The following is a 15771-nucleotide window of genomic DNA, read 5'->3' on the forward strand; positions in this document are numbered from 1 at the left end:
CCCATTAGTTACAAGATAGACCCAAGTTTAATGTTCTTTCCAAAAAGAAAACAGAAGAAAAAGTCCCTTTATTTCTCTCTTCCTTTACCATTAAACTTCTTGAAATACTAGTTATACTATTGTTAAATTGTTCAGCCCATTCCTGCCAAGCCGTCAACAGGAAGCTGCCAGTCAGATGTCACTGAGCTTTCCACTAGTCACTCTTTTCTGGCTTTCCTGGCTCTGTTATCCCACAACCAGTAACATTTCAAGACTGAGATTATTCCTAAGAAAATGGCCTACCCACCTTTTTTTAAATCCCTATCTTTTTGGTGGTGCCCATAAATCCTGGTGTTTTTCCTCCAGAGTAGTTTATTTGAAAAGCAGTTACAGAGCGACGAAGACAGAAAAATGTTCCATCTACTGGCATACTCCTAAATGGCTATAATGACCAGTCCAAAGGCAGGAGCCAAGGGACTTTTCCTGTTCTCCCGTAAGGTTGAAGGAACCTAAGAACTTGGGCTGTCTTTGCTTTTTTCCTAGGCACACTACTCTCAGGAAGCTGAATCAGAAGTGGAACCAGCCAAGGTGCCTGTATGGGATGTCAGTGGTATAGGCTGTGGCAGATCTAGAAGAAGCGTCAGGCTCCTGGCTTCAGCCTGGTCCAGCTCTGGCCAACATAGCCATTTGGAGAGTAAACCAGTGGATAGAAGATCTGCTGGTTCACTTTGCAGATGCTCTTGACAGCTGGGACTGGGCTAAGCTGAAGCAAGGCTGGTCTCAATCCAGGCTTACTGTATGGGTGGCAGCAATGGAGTCTGCATCATCACTGCTCCCTCCCAGGGTGCATGTTAGCAGGAAGCTGGACTCCGTGCCAAGTGATGTGAGCTCTCCAAGTACTGTCTTAGCCATTTCACTGACAGATTCCCCTCTGAACAGATATGTCGTCTTCTCTCAACTACCAAGAAGTGAAACTGAGGCAATTGTCAAAGGTGCAGGGCTTTTTGCTTTGCTATTTTGTTTTAATTTTATATGGCTGTATACAGCAGCACAAAATCAAATTTAAACAGAAAATGAATATATTCAGCAGTTTCCTTTTCAAATTCAATAGATTTGGTTAAAGTGTTCCAATGTGTATGAAAATAATGTTCAATTTCTTTGTGTTTTGTCTTTTTTTCCCAACAGACAGGAAAAAGTGCATTTTTTGTGGGAGATCTTGGAAAGATTGTGAAGAAACACAGTCAGTGGCAGAATCTAGTGGCTCCGATAAAGCCGTTTTATACAGTGAAGTGCAACGCTACTCCAGCTGTACTGGAAATTTTGGCAGCTCTTGGAACTGGGTTTGCTTGTTCTAATAAAGTAAGTACAGTTTTGTGTTACTACACATGTTAAACTTCACTTCACTTGTAGGGAAGTTAACACAACAGTAGAGCAATGCAAGGAAGTTTGTCTTTGGATGGTTTTTTAAAAATTATTTAAGTTTACAGTTTGATACTCAAAGTTTTCAAGTATATCAATTACAGGAAAATTTTGTGGTGAGCCTCTTAATTATTATTATTAATAATAATAAATAATAATAAAAATCATTATTATTATTATTATTGAAATGCAGAATTACAGAGAGCAGAGACAGGTCTTCCATCTACTTCCTCACTCCCAAGATGGCCATAGTGGCTGGAACTGAGCTGATCCGAAACCAGGAGCTTGGAAGTTTCTCTGAGTCTCTAAGATAACTCCAGGGGCTCAAGGGCTCCGACCACCCTCTGCTGCTTTCCCAGGTCATTAGCTGATAGCCATGGCACAAACCGGCACTCATTAGATGTTGGCACCTCGGGCGGAAGCATCAGGAACTATTTGCTCCTGATTCTTAAGCTAGAGCTGTCTCTAGACCAATCTACTTCTGAATTGTGGTATTTTCTCTGGTAAAACAGAGCATTGCCAGAATGTGAACTCTGTAATATCTTATTCTAACCTCATAAAATTTTAGCCCAAAATATTTAAATATAAAAGAGTACTGTTGAAATATTTTTCCCTTTTAGATGATAGTATATAACATCTTGTTTTCACAGAACGAAATGGCTTTAGTGCAAGAATTGGGTGTGTCACCAGAAAACATTATTTACATAAATCCTTGCAAGCAAGCGTCTCAGATAAAATATGCCGCAAAAGTTGGAGTTAATATCATGACATGTGACAGTGAAATTGAATTGAGGAAGATTGCACGTAATCATCAAAATGCTAAGTAAGTATAAAATAAATGACATGTGACAGTGTCTTACTATTTAGAGTGTTGGGTTTCTCCTTTGCCTTGACAGAGCATTTATGCTAGGGCAGTGGTGTGTATTGTGATTATCTTTCCTTAGTTAATTTTGCTGTCCTTTCATTGGATATTTTTTTTTTTCTTTAAGATTTATTTTTTATTTGAAAGGCCAACTGAGCCCATTCCAAACCATGAAATTCTTCCAAATCTCCCAGTTGGCATTGTGATCCAAGTATTTAAGCCATCCTCTGTTTCTTTCCCAGGCTGTAAGCAAAGAACTAGATTAGAAGTGGAGCAGTTGGGACAATAACCAGAGCCCATATGGGGTGTGGGGGCCACAGATGGAGGTTTATCCAACTATACCTTGGAGTTGGCCCAGATACCTGTTACAGTCTTAAACTAAAAGAAGGAATCTTTATGTGGTCATCAAATTATAGCCATAACTACGTATATTAGCTCTGTCAGTTATTTGACAAGTTGGGAGTAGGATGTAGAGATACTTCAGAAAATGCATAGAGAATGAAGTTAAAAACTTGACTTTGGTTCACAGAGGTAAAGCTTGTTTGAGGGGGTGGAGTGTGCAGCCTTGAGAATCACTCAGCACTGTATAGTAATACATGCTTCCCACTATCTTGCAACAGTGCCCTTGTAGTTTTGCTTATTCCTGTTTAGGTAAGGGTTTCTATCTATTTTGACAGTAATTTTACTCGAGTGATTATGTTTCATTTCACACTTAGCTTTGAATGTAAATCTAATTGTACTAAGAACCTTAGGATAAGGCCCTGTGGGCACCCTGTAGAGAGTAGCTGTTCATGGTTTTGAAGGGAGGCCTACTTTGCACTGTGTTGGCTGTGTTAGCTTGAGTGCTGACTGGTACAACATAATATAAACATAATTTTTATATTATGAGCATTTATTGCAGGCATGGGGAACTATTTATGTATTTATTTATTTTTGCCAAGGGCCATTTGGATATTTATAACGTTAGCCATAGTAATTATCAGTTTAAAATGAACCTGCTTCAGATTCATTGGATTTGAAGTCCCACCTGCAGTTACCTTGGCAGGACTAGACCAGATCATTTCAAGGGTATTATATATGTCCCACAAGCCAGATATCACTTCTGTTTGTTCATCTTTCTGTGATGGTTTGGGAGGAAATAGTAGTAAACCAGAAGTTCACTATTGGAGACATAACTCAAAGCCTCCAAATTTTTTCAGTTAGAGATCGGCTGGGAGAAATGTGTAAATGTGTTAGAGAATGACTTAGCTAGGACAATTTCTGGACTTCGAAGATAGTTCAAGCCCTTATGTTTCTATTGAAAGACAATGATGCATTGCTATTCAATTTAGTCTTTTGGGGTAGATTTATGAACTGATGGACTTCATTTGAAAGTAATGTCGTCTTTCATTACAGGGCCCAACTGACTCTTGCTGCTATACAGTCTTAACTCGCAGCATTTTCCATATTCCTGTCCTTCTAAGCTCCATGCTTTAGGCCCTAATTGCTAGTTTTTTCTCTATGCAGGATTGTTTTTCATTAGGTTCACTTGATTCATCCGACGCTGGATTTTGGAGCACTGTCAACATAATCAACATACTTCCTACAACCTTCAGGCTTCATATAAAGATGATGATGTAAACCAACTCTGCCCCAATCATCTTCCCCTTCTCTTAGGGTCTTACTACATATTGCAACAGAAGATAATATTGGTGGTGGAGAAGGTAGCATGAAGTTTGGCACCTCACTGAAGAACTGTAGGCATCTCTTGGAATGTGCTAAGGAACTTGATGTCCAAATAATTGGAGTTAAGTAAGTACTTGTTTTAAATTTTGTGGTATGGTGATAGGTCTTACTGGTTGCTGATGCAGGACTTTATTTGCATGACATCTAAGATCTGACTTTCTGTCTTTAAATATGCATTAGATTTATCTAAGAAAGGCAAGCTTTTTCCAAGGTAAGTGCACCTCCTCCCTTGCCTGTACCCCACCCCTCTCCCAGAGACAAAGCGGTCCATAGGTTAGTGTTGTGCGATTGAAGTCCACCTCTTTTGGATAGAATGGAGATCTTAATGCATATTAAAATGATAGTCAAGTGGCTGGCTCAGTGGTGTAGTGTATAAAGCTGCCACCTGAAACCTCAGTCTCCCACATGGGCACCAGTGAGTCCTGGCTGCTCCACGTCTGATTCAGCTTCTGGGAAAAGCAGTGGGAGAAAGATGACCCATGTGATGGACCCTTGCAACACATGTGGGAGACCTGGAGTAAGTCTTCAATTTCCAAGGATTTGTTTGAGAGCCTGGTGCAATGGCTCAATTGGCTAATCCTCCCACTACAAGTACCAAGATCCCGTGTGGGCACTGGTTCGTGATCCAGCTGCTCCACTTCCCATCCTGCTCCCTGCTTGTGGCCTGAAAAGCAGTAAAGGAGAGCCCAAAGTCTTGGGATCCTACACTCATGTTAGACCTAGACGAGGCTCTTGGTTTCTATGTTTGGATCAGCTCAGCCTCGGCCAGTGCGGCCATTTGAGGAGTGAACCAGTGGATAGAAGATGTTTCTCTGTAAATCTGCTTTTCCAATAAAATTTTTAAAAATGTGTTCTGCTTATGTTAAATCAGGGGGCACTGCTGATTGGGTAAATCTGCCTTTCCAATAAAAAAAAAGATGTCTTCCATCAGCTGGTTAACTCCTCAGATGTCTGCAAGAACCTGGGCGGGGCTGGGTCAGTCAGGAGCTTCTTCTAGGTCTTCCATGTGGGTGAGGAGTCCAAGCATTTAGACCATCTTGTGCTGTTTAGCCATTGAAGTAGCTTTTAACTTGAAGTCCCCAGTGGCCAGCCCCTTGGTGTAGCTCTTGGAGGGCCAGGGTCTGCGTCCTGGCTCTGCTCCCTGTTCCAGCTAACTGGGAAGCATTAGGTAATAGCCCAACTAGTGAGTCTCTGCTGCCCATATGGGAGGCCTAGATTAGGTTCTGGGCTCCTGGCCGTGGCCTGGCCACATTTTGGCTATTGAAATATTTAGGAAATAAACCAGCAGATGGGAGGTTTCTCTCTCTCCCTTCCATTCTCTCTCTCCGTCTCTCCCTCCTTCCTTCCCTCCCTCTCTCTCCCTCTTTTCCTCTTACTGTAAGATACTTATCCATTTGCGGACTTTCCAAATGTCCCCAACAGCTCAGTCTAGATCTGAACCCTGAAACTCCATCCATGTCTGTGTGAATGGTAGAGGCCCAAAGCACCCCAGCACCACCCTACTGTTTCCTCTCCTTCCCCAGGGTACAGTAACAGGAAACTGAATTGGAAGCAGAGCCTATCTATGGACTGGGCCCCCACCCTGCCTTGTTTTTAAATTGTAGGGGGAGGAAAAAAAACTAAGACCTGAAGAAGTTTAATTGTACTGTAGTTTGGGTACTAATTGAGAACACAGCAATAATAAGCCCTAGATTTTCTAAATTGCCAATCTTGGTTTCATGAGATTTCTTGCTTTGCAACTGATCACAAAGATTAACACTGCTAAATTATCTTTCTATATAATTTTGTATACAGGTAAGTGATTAAAAGAAATAGTGAATCTTTCTGTGCTCTAGACAATGATAAGACTGACCAGCTAGTAATCATTAGTTTTCTTCAGGTGATAATTTTGACACATTTGAAAATTCTCATTTCATTATACTTACATTTTTTTAAATTAAAGGAAAATTAATTTGGTATGCAGTTCTTTGAGTTTTGAAATTTGTACATCTGTTAAAATTAAGAAATCAAATCATAATGCTATGAAGTTTAAGTATTCTGAAAATTTAATAATGGTATTAAGTGTGGCTTACTCAGCTGAGCTAGTATTTGTACTTATTTTGCAATAGATGCATTTTATATTTGATCAGAAATTGAAAGTTTAGAAATTTTGTGATCCAGTTTGTTATTCACATGTAAGCATTTCTTGTTTACTTCTGTGGAGCAGGTTGATTTCCTATTAAAATTTTGTTTATTAAATTTGAATAATTAGGCTAATTGAAAAGTTGGTATGCTTCCAGTGTCAGGCAGTGATAATTCTAGGACTAGAAAACGTGATGCTTTACATTTATTGCTCTTTTTCTTTATTTCAGATTTCATATTTCAAGTGCTTGCAAAGAATCTCAAGTTTATGTCCATGCTATATCTGATGCGCGATGTGTTTTTGACATGGCTGTAAGTTCTTGTTTTGCTCTTTCAGAGCAGGATGTTATTGAAGAGAAGGACTTGGTGCTTTCTACCAGTGTGAACTGCTCTCATTACACTTAATATCACGTACTCATAAGTATTCAGGGTTTAATAAGATCATTCACCTCACTAAGAGGGTTAAGGATTGAAGTCATAATATGCCAGAATGCAGACAAGGTCGGGGGGACAGTATACATAATGTTGAAGTTAACTTAGTCTGGTTTATTTTTTAAAAATACCGTAATACTTTAAAATGTGTTTTCTGTTTCTAGGGAGAGTTTGGCTTTACGATGAACATGTTAGACATCGGTGGAGGCTTCACAGGAACTGAATTTCAATTGGAAGAGGTAACTTTCTCAAAGACTTACTTTATTTGCAAGGTAGTTACGGGGACAGGATGGGAGACAAGATGCTGAGAGAAAACCTCTCCTACCATTTTCTCAAATGGCTGATATTGAGTCAGGATGAAGCCAGGAATCTAGAATTCATCTGGGGCTCCCATATCGATGGCACAGACCAAAGCAATTGGGCCAGCCATAACTGGAACTAGTGCTCACATAGAATGCCAGTATTGCAGGTAGTTGCTTAACTTGCTCTGCTACAAAGTCAGCCCCTGTGATTTGAAATTTTGCTCATTGCTACTGTCAATTAAGTACAGAAAATAATGACCAAAAAATAAAACCAGTGGTATTTGCTGTTGGAGTTGCTTTTAATTTTTTTTTAATTAATGTCTTTGGACACTTAGTAAACTGATTTGAAAACCTGCCTTAGGGCCCGTCGCAGTGGCCTAGCAGCCAAAGTCCTCACCTTGAATACACCAGGATCCCATATGGGCGCCAGTTCTAATCCCAGCAGCCCCACTTCCCATCCAGCTCCCTGCTTGTGGCCTGGGAAAGCAGTCAAGGATGGCCTAAAGCCTTGGGACCCTGCACCTGTGTAGGAGACCTGGAAGAGCTCCTGGCTTCGGATTGGCTCAGTTCTGGCCGTTGCAGTCACTTGGGGAGTGAATCTTCGGACAGAAGATCTTCCTCTCTGTCTCTCCTTTATATATCTGACTTTGCAATAAAAATATATAAATCTTAAAAAAAATCTGCCTTTAAAAAAATGCCTAATGAACTGCTAAATTGATAAGCTTCATAGTCTTATTGAAACTGCTGGAAAATGCAGTTATCAGTTAATATTGTGAAGTGTGTTACTAAGTATTAAAGCCATAATCTGGAATTTTAAATCCATAGGTTAATCATGTTATCAGCCCTCTGTTGGATGTCTACTTTCCGGAAGGATCTGGTATTAAAATCATTTCAGAACCTGGCAGCTACTATGTGTCTTCTGCATTCACACTTGCAGTTAATATCATTGCAAAGAAAGTTGTTGAAAATGATAAATTTTCTGCTGGAGGTGAGTTCTAAAGTTCAGTTTTGTTTCTGTGAGCAAATCATTCTAATCAGTGTGGAGATGTAAAGACTAGAGCTACTAGGACAGCTGTAGCGGACTAACTTTTAAATTGATAATTTGGTGTGACCTACAAATGATATTTACTATAAATAACCCACCCCGGCTACATCCTGTCAGGTCAGACCAACAAGAAGGCACTAAGTGGTCTCTTGTCAGTGCTTCTCAAGAATCTTCATTTCTTCTCGGGTGTGGCATGTCCCTAATACTCTGAGCCACTTCTTGGTTTCCTGATCAGGATGTTGTACTGTTATTTTTTCCTTTTTCCCCTGCCTCAGTTCCATAATCCAGTGTTTCTCCAAGGTGCCTTGTTCATTTTTGTGAACTGCACATAGAAATCACTGGGTATAGAGAACAGATGTTTTCAAAATGATTAGCATTTTTACCCTCCCACTCCAGTGTATGCCCAGGAGGTGTTGTCCCTGTCTTCAGTGATTTTGATGTTTTTCTCAGTGTCTAAGTATTTGTAGTAAGTAGCTGGTGGTAATTCATTACGGTTGTAACCTTTACTTTATGCCTAGTAGTACAGAGTTTTTTCATGTGCTGCTGGGTCTCCTTTGTGAACTAGGTGTTCAGTTATATTTCTGTTGGAAAAGCAGATTTGTAGAGAGGAGAAACAGATCTTCTGTCCGCTGGCTGACTCCCCAAATGGTCTCAGTAGCTGGAGCTTAGTAGATCAAAGCCAGGAGCTTCTTCCATGCTTCCCACATGGGTACAGGGTCCCAAGGCTTTGGGCCATCCTCTGCTGCCTTCCCAAGCCACAAGCAGGGAGCTGGATGGGAAGTGGAGCAGCCAGAACTCAACCCTACACTCAAGGGATGCTGGTGCTTGCTGGTAGAGGATGTCTGTTGAGCCAGCGTGCAGGCCCCTCAGTGTTGCGTTTTTAGTCTGTTTCGTTTATGGGTATGTCAGTAAGTATTAGTCATTTTAGTTGAAGAATGGTAGAGAGTGCATTCATTCGTTTCATAGATTAACTCAGCCTATTTAATAATGCCTTTTATTATACAGTTTATAGTAAATTAAACTTCCTTGTTTGATTTCAGTAGAAAAAACCGAAAGTGATGAACCAGCCTTCGTGTATTACATGAATGACGGTGTTTATGGTTCTTTTGCAAGTAAACTGTCAGAGGACTTAAATGCCATTCCAGAGGTTCACAAGGCAAGTGTTATTACAAAGAATGCTAAAAGCTATTTTCCAGTTATTTTAGAAGCACTCTACAGGGGGTTGGGAAGGAGTGCACTTTTTTGGTGATTTGCCTGCTGGGGCTGAGCCACTTCAGTTCATGGCCATGACATGGCCTAGGAAGAGCACCCTAGCACTTCACCTGGGCTTACCTTGGATCTGACTGTGAAGAGTGCTTATCAATCCATCAGTTTCAGTTATCTGAGTGAGTAAAAAATGAAAGAGAACAAACTTGTCCTTTCTTACAGAAATGCAAGGCAGATGAGCCTCTGTTTCCAAGCAGCCTTTGGGGTCCATCCTGTGATGCACTGGATCAGATCGTGGAAAGCTGTCTTCTGCCAGAGCTGAATGTGGGTGATTGGCTTATCTTTGATAACATGGGAGCAGATTCTTTCCATGAACCATCTGCCTTTAATGACTTTGAGAGGCCAGCTGTTTACTACATGATGTCATTCCGTGACTGGTAAGTTGATTTTGTTTTATAAGTGATGGTGTTGGTGAGGTGATGTTTGCTAATAACTCCTATGTAACTTAAATCTTAAGGGTTATTTAAAGGCTGGTTATAATCCTGTTTCATTATTCATTGCTGTGGTCTTTGGACTTAAATTGAGCATTTTGCTTATTTTTCTTTAGGTATGAAATGCAAGATGCTGGAATTACTTCAGACACAATGATGAAGAACTTCTTCTTTGTGCCTTCTTGCATTCAGCTGAGCCAAGAAGACAGCTTTCCCACTGAAGCGTAAACAGGCATTACTGCTTCATTAGATCTGAAGTTGCAGGTTAAGCTTGTCTGGTCAACATTCCAGTGGGTGGGGGGATTCAAACAACCTTATTCTGTTAATTCTCTTGGAAAACAAAAATATTAGTAATAGCCATTTGGGACCAGACAAAATCAGCTTTCATTTATAATTCATTGGGGGTTATAATGGGAGATTAGATAATGTATCCAGATTTAAATTTAACAGTTTGTCCTACCCCTTAAGCATTTAAAATAAAATATGCAACAAAATGGATGACTTAGTGGAGATGGAAGCCCATTAATTGGGTTCCCCATTAAACCGTTTACATACAAGTACACAGTTTTTATACTAAGGATTCGTGTTAAAAAGTCTTGTAAAGTTACTGTCTTTCACCCAGATATATCAAATGTCAGTGGAAGACGAACAGTGTGACTTCATTAGATACGTTTAGTGTATTTAGGATGTGTAAATTTGTGCTTTGAACTGTAGCTTAATAAATGTAAAATTGCATCATAGTATTTGTTGTATTTGACCTAATGTAACCCTTGTATGATTGCAATAAAATTTTGTGTAGATTTAACTGTTTTTTCAGGCTAAAACTTTGGGAAAGGGGCTAGCTAGCAAAAATAGCTTTGGAATAGATGTGTATATGGACTGTTGTCAAAAATTATTTTTTTTTTATAGCCCATTTTAAGTTTAGTTTGGCTCAGAACTTTTCATTTATTTAATTAGTAATTTAAGTAAAGTGGTATATCATTGTGAAGTTCAGATTCCATTATGGAGAGTTGATGTGCAGTAGTAAGCATGATGTTTAACAATTTTTAACACCAAAAATGTTAATCCTGCATAAACCAATTGTAATAATCAATAGGTGTTTCTGTATAGATAGGATGCATAGAGTATCTTAGTAAATCTTTGAACCACAAATCCTTTGGCTGAAGTGGAAGATTCTATTAAATACTTAGGATAAACGTGGGGAAGGAAATACAGTTGCAGAAAACTACAGAGCACTGATACTTAAAGAAGGGCTACATCTATCCAGAAACCGGATGCTCTTTGCGCAGATATTTACATTCAGAGCAGGGGCTGGGGTAAATAAAGCACACTTTGTTTCTTCAGTTTCTGATTTCAGTCGTTTCAAGTTTAGGCCTTTTTGGGTTTGGTTTCAACTATTCCCTTAGCTTCTTATTTCCAACCTGTTCTGCTTAGGTAATTACTTTTCATTCTTTTTATACTAAGATTTTTATGGTGGTAGGGAAGGGGAGTTAGCATCACTAACCTGACAGCTGTTTCCAGGAATTTGCTTTGTTCACTGCTAGTATGTTAGTAATCCTGGATCTCAGAATCACAATAGTAATAAACAATGATCACTTCTTCCTAACTTATTCTATGTTCAGATGTGGAATTTCTGTCTCCCAAGAGGAAATGTGACTTCACTTTGGTGCCAACAGACAGAAAATTCTACCTGTGCTACATAGGACAAGTTTGGAATGCACTTAATAGCTGGTTTTTGTACCTTGATTTCAAGGTGGAAAGGAATTAATCATGAATCTCTAATAAATTTCAATCTCAAACCAGTAGGTGCTTATTACTACTTTTGATTTGATTATGCCCATTGAATTTCGTGGGTTGTCTTAATAAAAAAGAAAATTAGGACCCCAAAGTCCTTGACACTTAATTGCCCTTGGGCTTTTCCAAGGAATAACAATTAGGGGGTTTTGTGTAAAATTCCAAGCTACCTTGCAACATTTTTTTTTAATCATAATGAGGAGGAGGATGTGTTCCCTACCTTCTCTACATGTGCATTGTGGTCTGAAAATGCCAAACCTTGTCAGGTGGTCCAGCTCTTGAGTTCTTGACTATAAGGCTTGAGCTCGTGGCATATCAGTTTGCTGTATCTGAGGGAGGGTTGTTCTGTGTGAAATAGCTTGAAGTTGCAAACACCACATGTGAAAGAAATGTCTGTACCACATTTTAAAGACTGTCATAAATCTGAAGTTTGAACCTTGTATTTGAATTTGGTATGCTTAAACACTTAACGAATTAATGTAAAACTTTTTTTTTACAGTATTGTAATCTCAGATCAAGATTTAACTGAAAATATAAGACCCAAATGATTTCTATATAGTAAATTGAACTGTAAAGGTAACTTGTGTGATTCTGAATACACAGATAAAATGTTTTTATTCCTCATGTTTTACTTTGGCGTCTTGTTATGAAATAGTAGTGAAACTTTACACAGCTGCTTTGTGTAATTAACACACAAGCCTTCTTTAGGACTCTGGTATGAAGTGATGCTGGGAGTTCCGTATGGAACAAGTTGCACGTGCTGGATGGAATAGTTCTGAGGGTGGGATGCCTGTCAGGTACTTGGGAGTAATGACTGCTGGCAGTGGAGGGTGCAAGGGAAGCAGAGGATCTTGCAGTGTGCCCTGTGCTGATAGACTGAGGCCCCAGAGTCCGTTTAAGCTGTTGGGTAAACAGTGGCATCTGCATCTGGTATGTGTTAATACTGACCATTGTTTTGTGTTTTGGAAGATGTATTTATTTTTATTGGTGAGGCAGATCAAATTTATGGAGAGGAGAGAGATCTTCCATCCATTTACTTGAGTGGCCAATGACCGGAGCTGAAGTCATGAGCCAGGAACTTATTTTGGGTTTCGCATGTGGGTGCAGAGTCCCAAGGCTTTGGGCCGTCCTCCACTGCTTTCCCAGACCACAAGCAGGGAGCTGGATGGGAAGTGGGGCCACTGGGACACAAACTGGTGCCCATATGGGATACTGGCTCTTGCAAAGTGAAGATCCAGCCATTGAGCCACTGTGCTGGGCCCAGTACTTAGTTTTGTTGCCCCTCAGCTTTTAGCAAAAATATCCAGGGAGTGGGACATGGCTAAAGTTTATAATTTTACTTCTGTAGATTTTGTTTCTTCTCTGAATTTTGATGATTCCAGCTCTTCACTCTGGCAACTTTATTTTTTTTTTTAAGATTTATTTATTTTTATTGGAAAGGCAGATATACAGAAAGGAGGAGAGACAGAGAGGAAGATCTTCCGTCCATTGACTCACTCCCCAAATGGCTGCAATGGCCAGTGCTGCGCCGATCCAAAGCACTCTGGCAATTTTAAACTTCAGGCTAATACTGAAACAAACCAATCAGTTTTTTTCTGCGTGTGTGTGTAAGGATTTATTTATTTTTTATTGGAAAGTCAGATATAGAGAAAGGAAGATTTTCTGTCCATGATTCACTCCCCAAGTGGCTGCAACAGCCAGAGCTGAGCCAGTCCAAAACCAGGAGTTAGGAACTTCTTCCAGGTCTCCCACACATGTGCAGGTCCCAAAGCTTTGCACAGTCCCTCCCACAGGGAGGGAGCTAGATGGGAACTGGCGCCCACATGGGCTCCTGGTACATACAAGGTGAGGACTTTAGCCACTAGGCTACCATGCCAGGCCCTTGAACAAAGCAATCTTAAGGCTATTTGATTTGGGGAAGTTAACTTCATCTCCCCTACCTTCCCCTAACCCTGGACAATGTGATGATTATTTTTCCCCTGCTCACGAAAAAGGTCTGGGACTGGGCCAGGCTGAAACCAAGAGCATGAAATTGCTGGGTCTGCCACGTGGATGGCAGGTGCCATTATCCACTGCCATCCCAGGTACATTAACAAAAGTGGATCTGAGGCAGAATAGTGGATTTGGGTATCCCAGGTGGCAAGTCAACTTTTGTGACCTCATGAGCAGCTCCCACCAATTTTACAGTTTTATTTTGTACCTTTCCTGAATGGAAGAATTCTTTAAATGTCTGGGTAAACTTCATGACATTATGGACAACTCCTGAGAACTAACGGGAAGATTAGTCAACTGAAAAAAATGATCTGACAAATTAAATTAGTTGGACCTTAGGTTACTGAAGTTTTGTGGATTTTCAGTTAGTGCTCCTGGATTCAGGCCCGAAGGATGATGGGCATTGTGCCACCTTGTAGGGCACCTGGCTTGCTTTCTTGCCCAGTCCTGCAATGTAAGAGAAGAGGTCCCCAGCCCTGGAGATGGGGTGCACTGCCACTTTCTGCTTGAGAGTCTGAGTCCACTCTTCTGGCTTCCGTTTCCATCCTTGTATAATAGGTGTGCTTGCCAACCCACCTGTGGAGAAGACCAGATATGTAAGTATAGTTGTTGGAGTACGGGCCATTCAGATTTGGGAGAGCAACCCAACTGACTGCCTGATGAGTTAACTCAGGAATTTTGTGTTTTCTTTTATTCAGTTTATTCTGAAAGGAGAGATATCTTCCACCCAATGGTTCTCTGCAGATGGCTGCAGCCACAGCTGGGCGAGGCTGAAGTTAGAACAGAACCTTGTAGGTCTCCCACTTGGGTGGCAGGGGCTCTAGTCCCTGTGTCATCTTTTGCTGCTTTTCCTAGGCCATTAGCAGGGAGCAGCTGAGACATGAAGCAGTGTGCATATGGAATGTTGTCGCACCTATTCATAATGCCAGCCTCAAATGGTAAAGGAACCAGTGCTCCACCCAAGCTCACAGGCATAGTCCAGGAAGCCTTTTGTGCGTAAGTGGTATGCATAAACAGCAAGCCTTTGCCTCTGGGAAATGGAAAAAATGGAGTTCCTGCATTTATCTATTATTTTCAAATAGGGGCTGGTGCAACAGCCCATCAGCTAGCTTTCTGGCTTGGGCACCAGCATCCCATGTAGGCACCAGTTTGTGTCCCAGCTGCTCCACTTACATCTCACTTGCTCTCCATTGCCTGGGAAAGCAGTGGACCTTGAACCTGTGTGGGAGAACTGGAAAGGGCTCCTGGCTCCGTGGTTTTAAGTTGGTTCAGCTCTGGAGTGCAGAACTTCCCTGCCCTGGTGAACGGAGATTGGGGTCCCTCACTTGACACTGTTGCCAGTTAAGACTCCACAGATGTGAGCCCTGCAAGTTAGCCTAGCGGCTAAGATCCTCGCCTCACATGTGCCAGGATCCAATGTGGGTGCTAGTTCTAATCCTGGCAGCCCTGCTTCCCATCCAGCTCCCTGGTTGTGGCCTGGGAAATGAATAGAGGAAGCGCCAAGGCCTTGGGACCCTGGAAGAAGCTCCTGGCTTCTGATCAACGCAGCTTTAGCCGTTGCGGCCTCTTAGGAAATGAATCAACAGATAGAAGATCTTGTCTCCTCCTCTCTGTATATCAGACTTTGCAATAAAAGTGAGTAAGTCTTAAGACTTGAGAGATGTGCCAAAGAACGGGGAGGGGATCCAACGATTTTATAGCAAGCAGACATGACTACAACCAATGTAACATTTCACTTTTGGAAAAGATAGGAAGTGGAAGGGTTGCAGTTTGCAAGTGTTTTTAAGGTGGAGAAGGAAGATACTCCAGTGTTGGATGGAAAGTTAAAAGGCCACCTCTAGACAGAGGTGGCTCCTAGCAGTGAACCAAGGTGACTGATGCCTGTGGTATTTCCTATAGAAAGTGCTACGTAATATAGCGAGTGAAGTGAAAAAAATAGGAAAGTTAGGTTAAGTGGATAAGCATTACAGCTCAAAGAATTGAACGGCTGCTTGGGATACCCACCCCCTATCGGAGTGCCTATATTGGACCTTCTCTCCAGCTTCCTGCCAGTGTAAACTGGGAGGCAGCAGGTGATGCTTGGGTCCCAGCACCTACTATCTGCTTTGGACTTGGGTGGAAATCCCAGCCCTCTGGCCTCAGCAGGGTCCAGCATTGTGCCTTTCAAAGCTTTTTAAACTGACAGAGCAAAGAAGGTTATCCTGCCATTTTTGCCTCAGTGTGACACAATTGAGGCTTTTTACAGCCTAAGCCGAGTTCCCCAGACTGGTGTCCCACAGGTGAGATCTCAGGGGAGTCAATCTGGCTGGCTGCCTGGGTCAAGTCCAGCCAGTGCAGTTCCCAGCAGGGCCTGGTGGCACTGGCAAATGCTACCACGAGGTGGCGCTTGGAGATTGCCTCTGC

The 15771-nt window shown here is 41.4% G+C and overlaps 1 protein-coding gene across 6 annotated transcripts in view; it reads left to right on the plus strand.

The window, feature by feature from the left end:
• Window positions 1–12046, plus strand: part of AZIN1 (antizyme inhibitor 1) — a 30506-nt gene extending 18460 nt beyond the window's left edge. For 3 of the 6 annotated variants that reach the window (XM_036498383.2, XM_036498386.2, XM_036498379.2), the window contains 9 exons: window positions 1165–1338; window positions 2049–2221; window positions 3917–4051; window positions 6337–6418; window positions 6703–6777; window positions 7666–7828; window positions 8929–9041; window positions 9314–9528; window positions 9699–12000. In XM_036498383.2, coding sequence (XP_036354276.2) covers window positions 1165–1338; window positions 2049–2221; window positions 3917–4051; window positions 6337–6418; window positions 6703–6777; window positions 7666–7828; window positions 8929–9041; window positions 9314–9528; window positions 9699–9810 — 1242 coding nt within the window. In that variant the 3' untranslated portion in view covers window positions 9811–12000. 6 annotated transcript variants of the gene reach the window in all.
• The last annotated feature ends 3725 nt before the right edge of the window (window positions 12047–15771 follow it).

Source organism: Ochotona princeps, chromosome 9 (assembly GCF_030435755.1).
Source record: "Ochotona princeps isolate mOchPri1 chromosome 9, mOchPri1.hap1, whole genome shotgun sequence".
NCBI lineage: Eukaryota > Metazoa > Chordata > Mammalia > Lagomorpha > Ochotonidae > Ochotona > Ochotona princeps.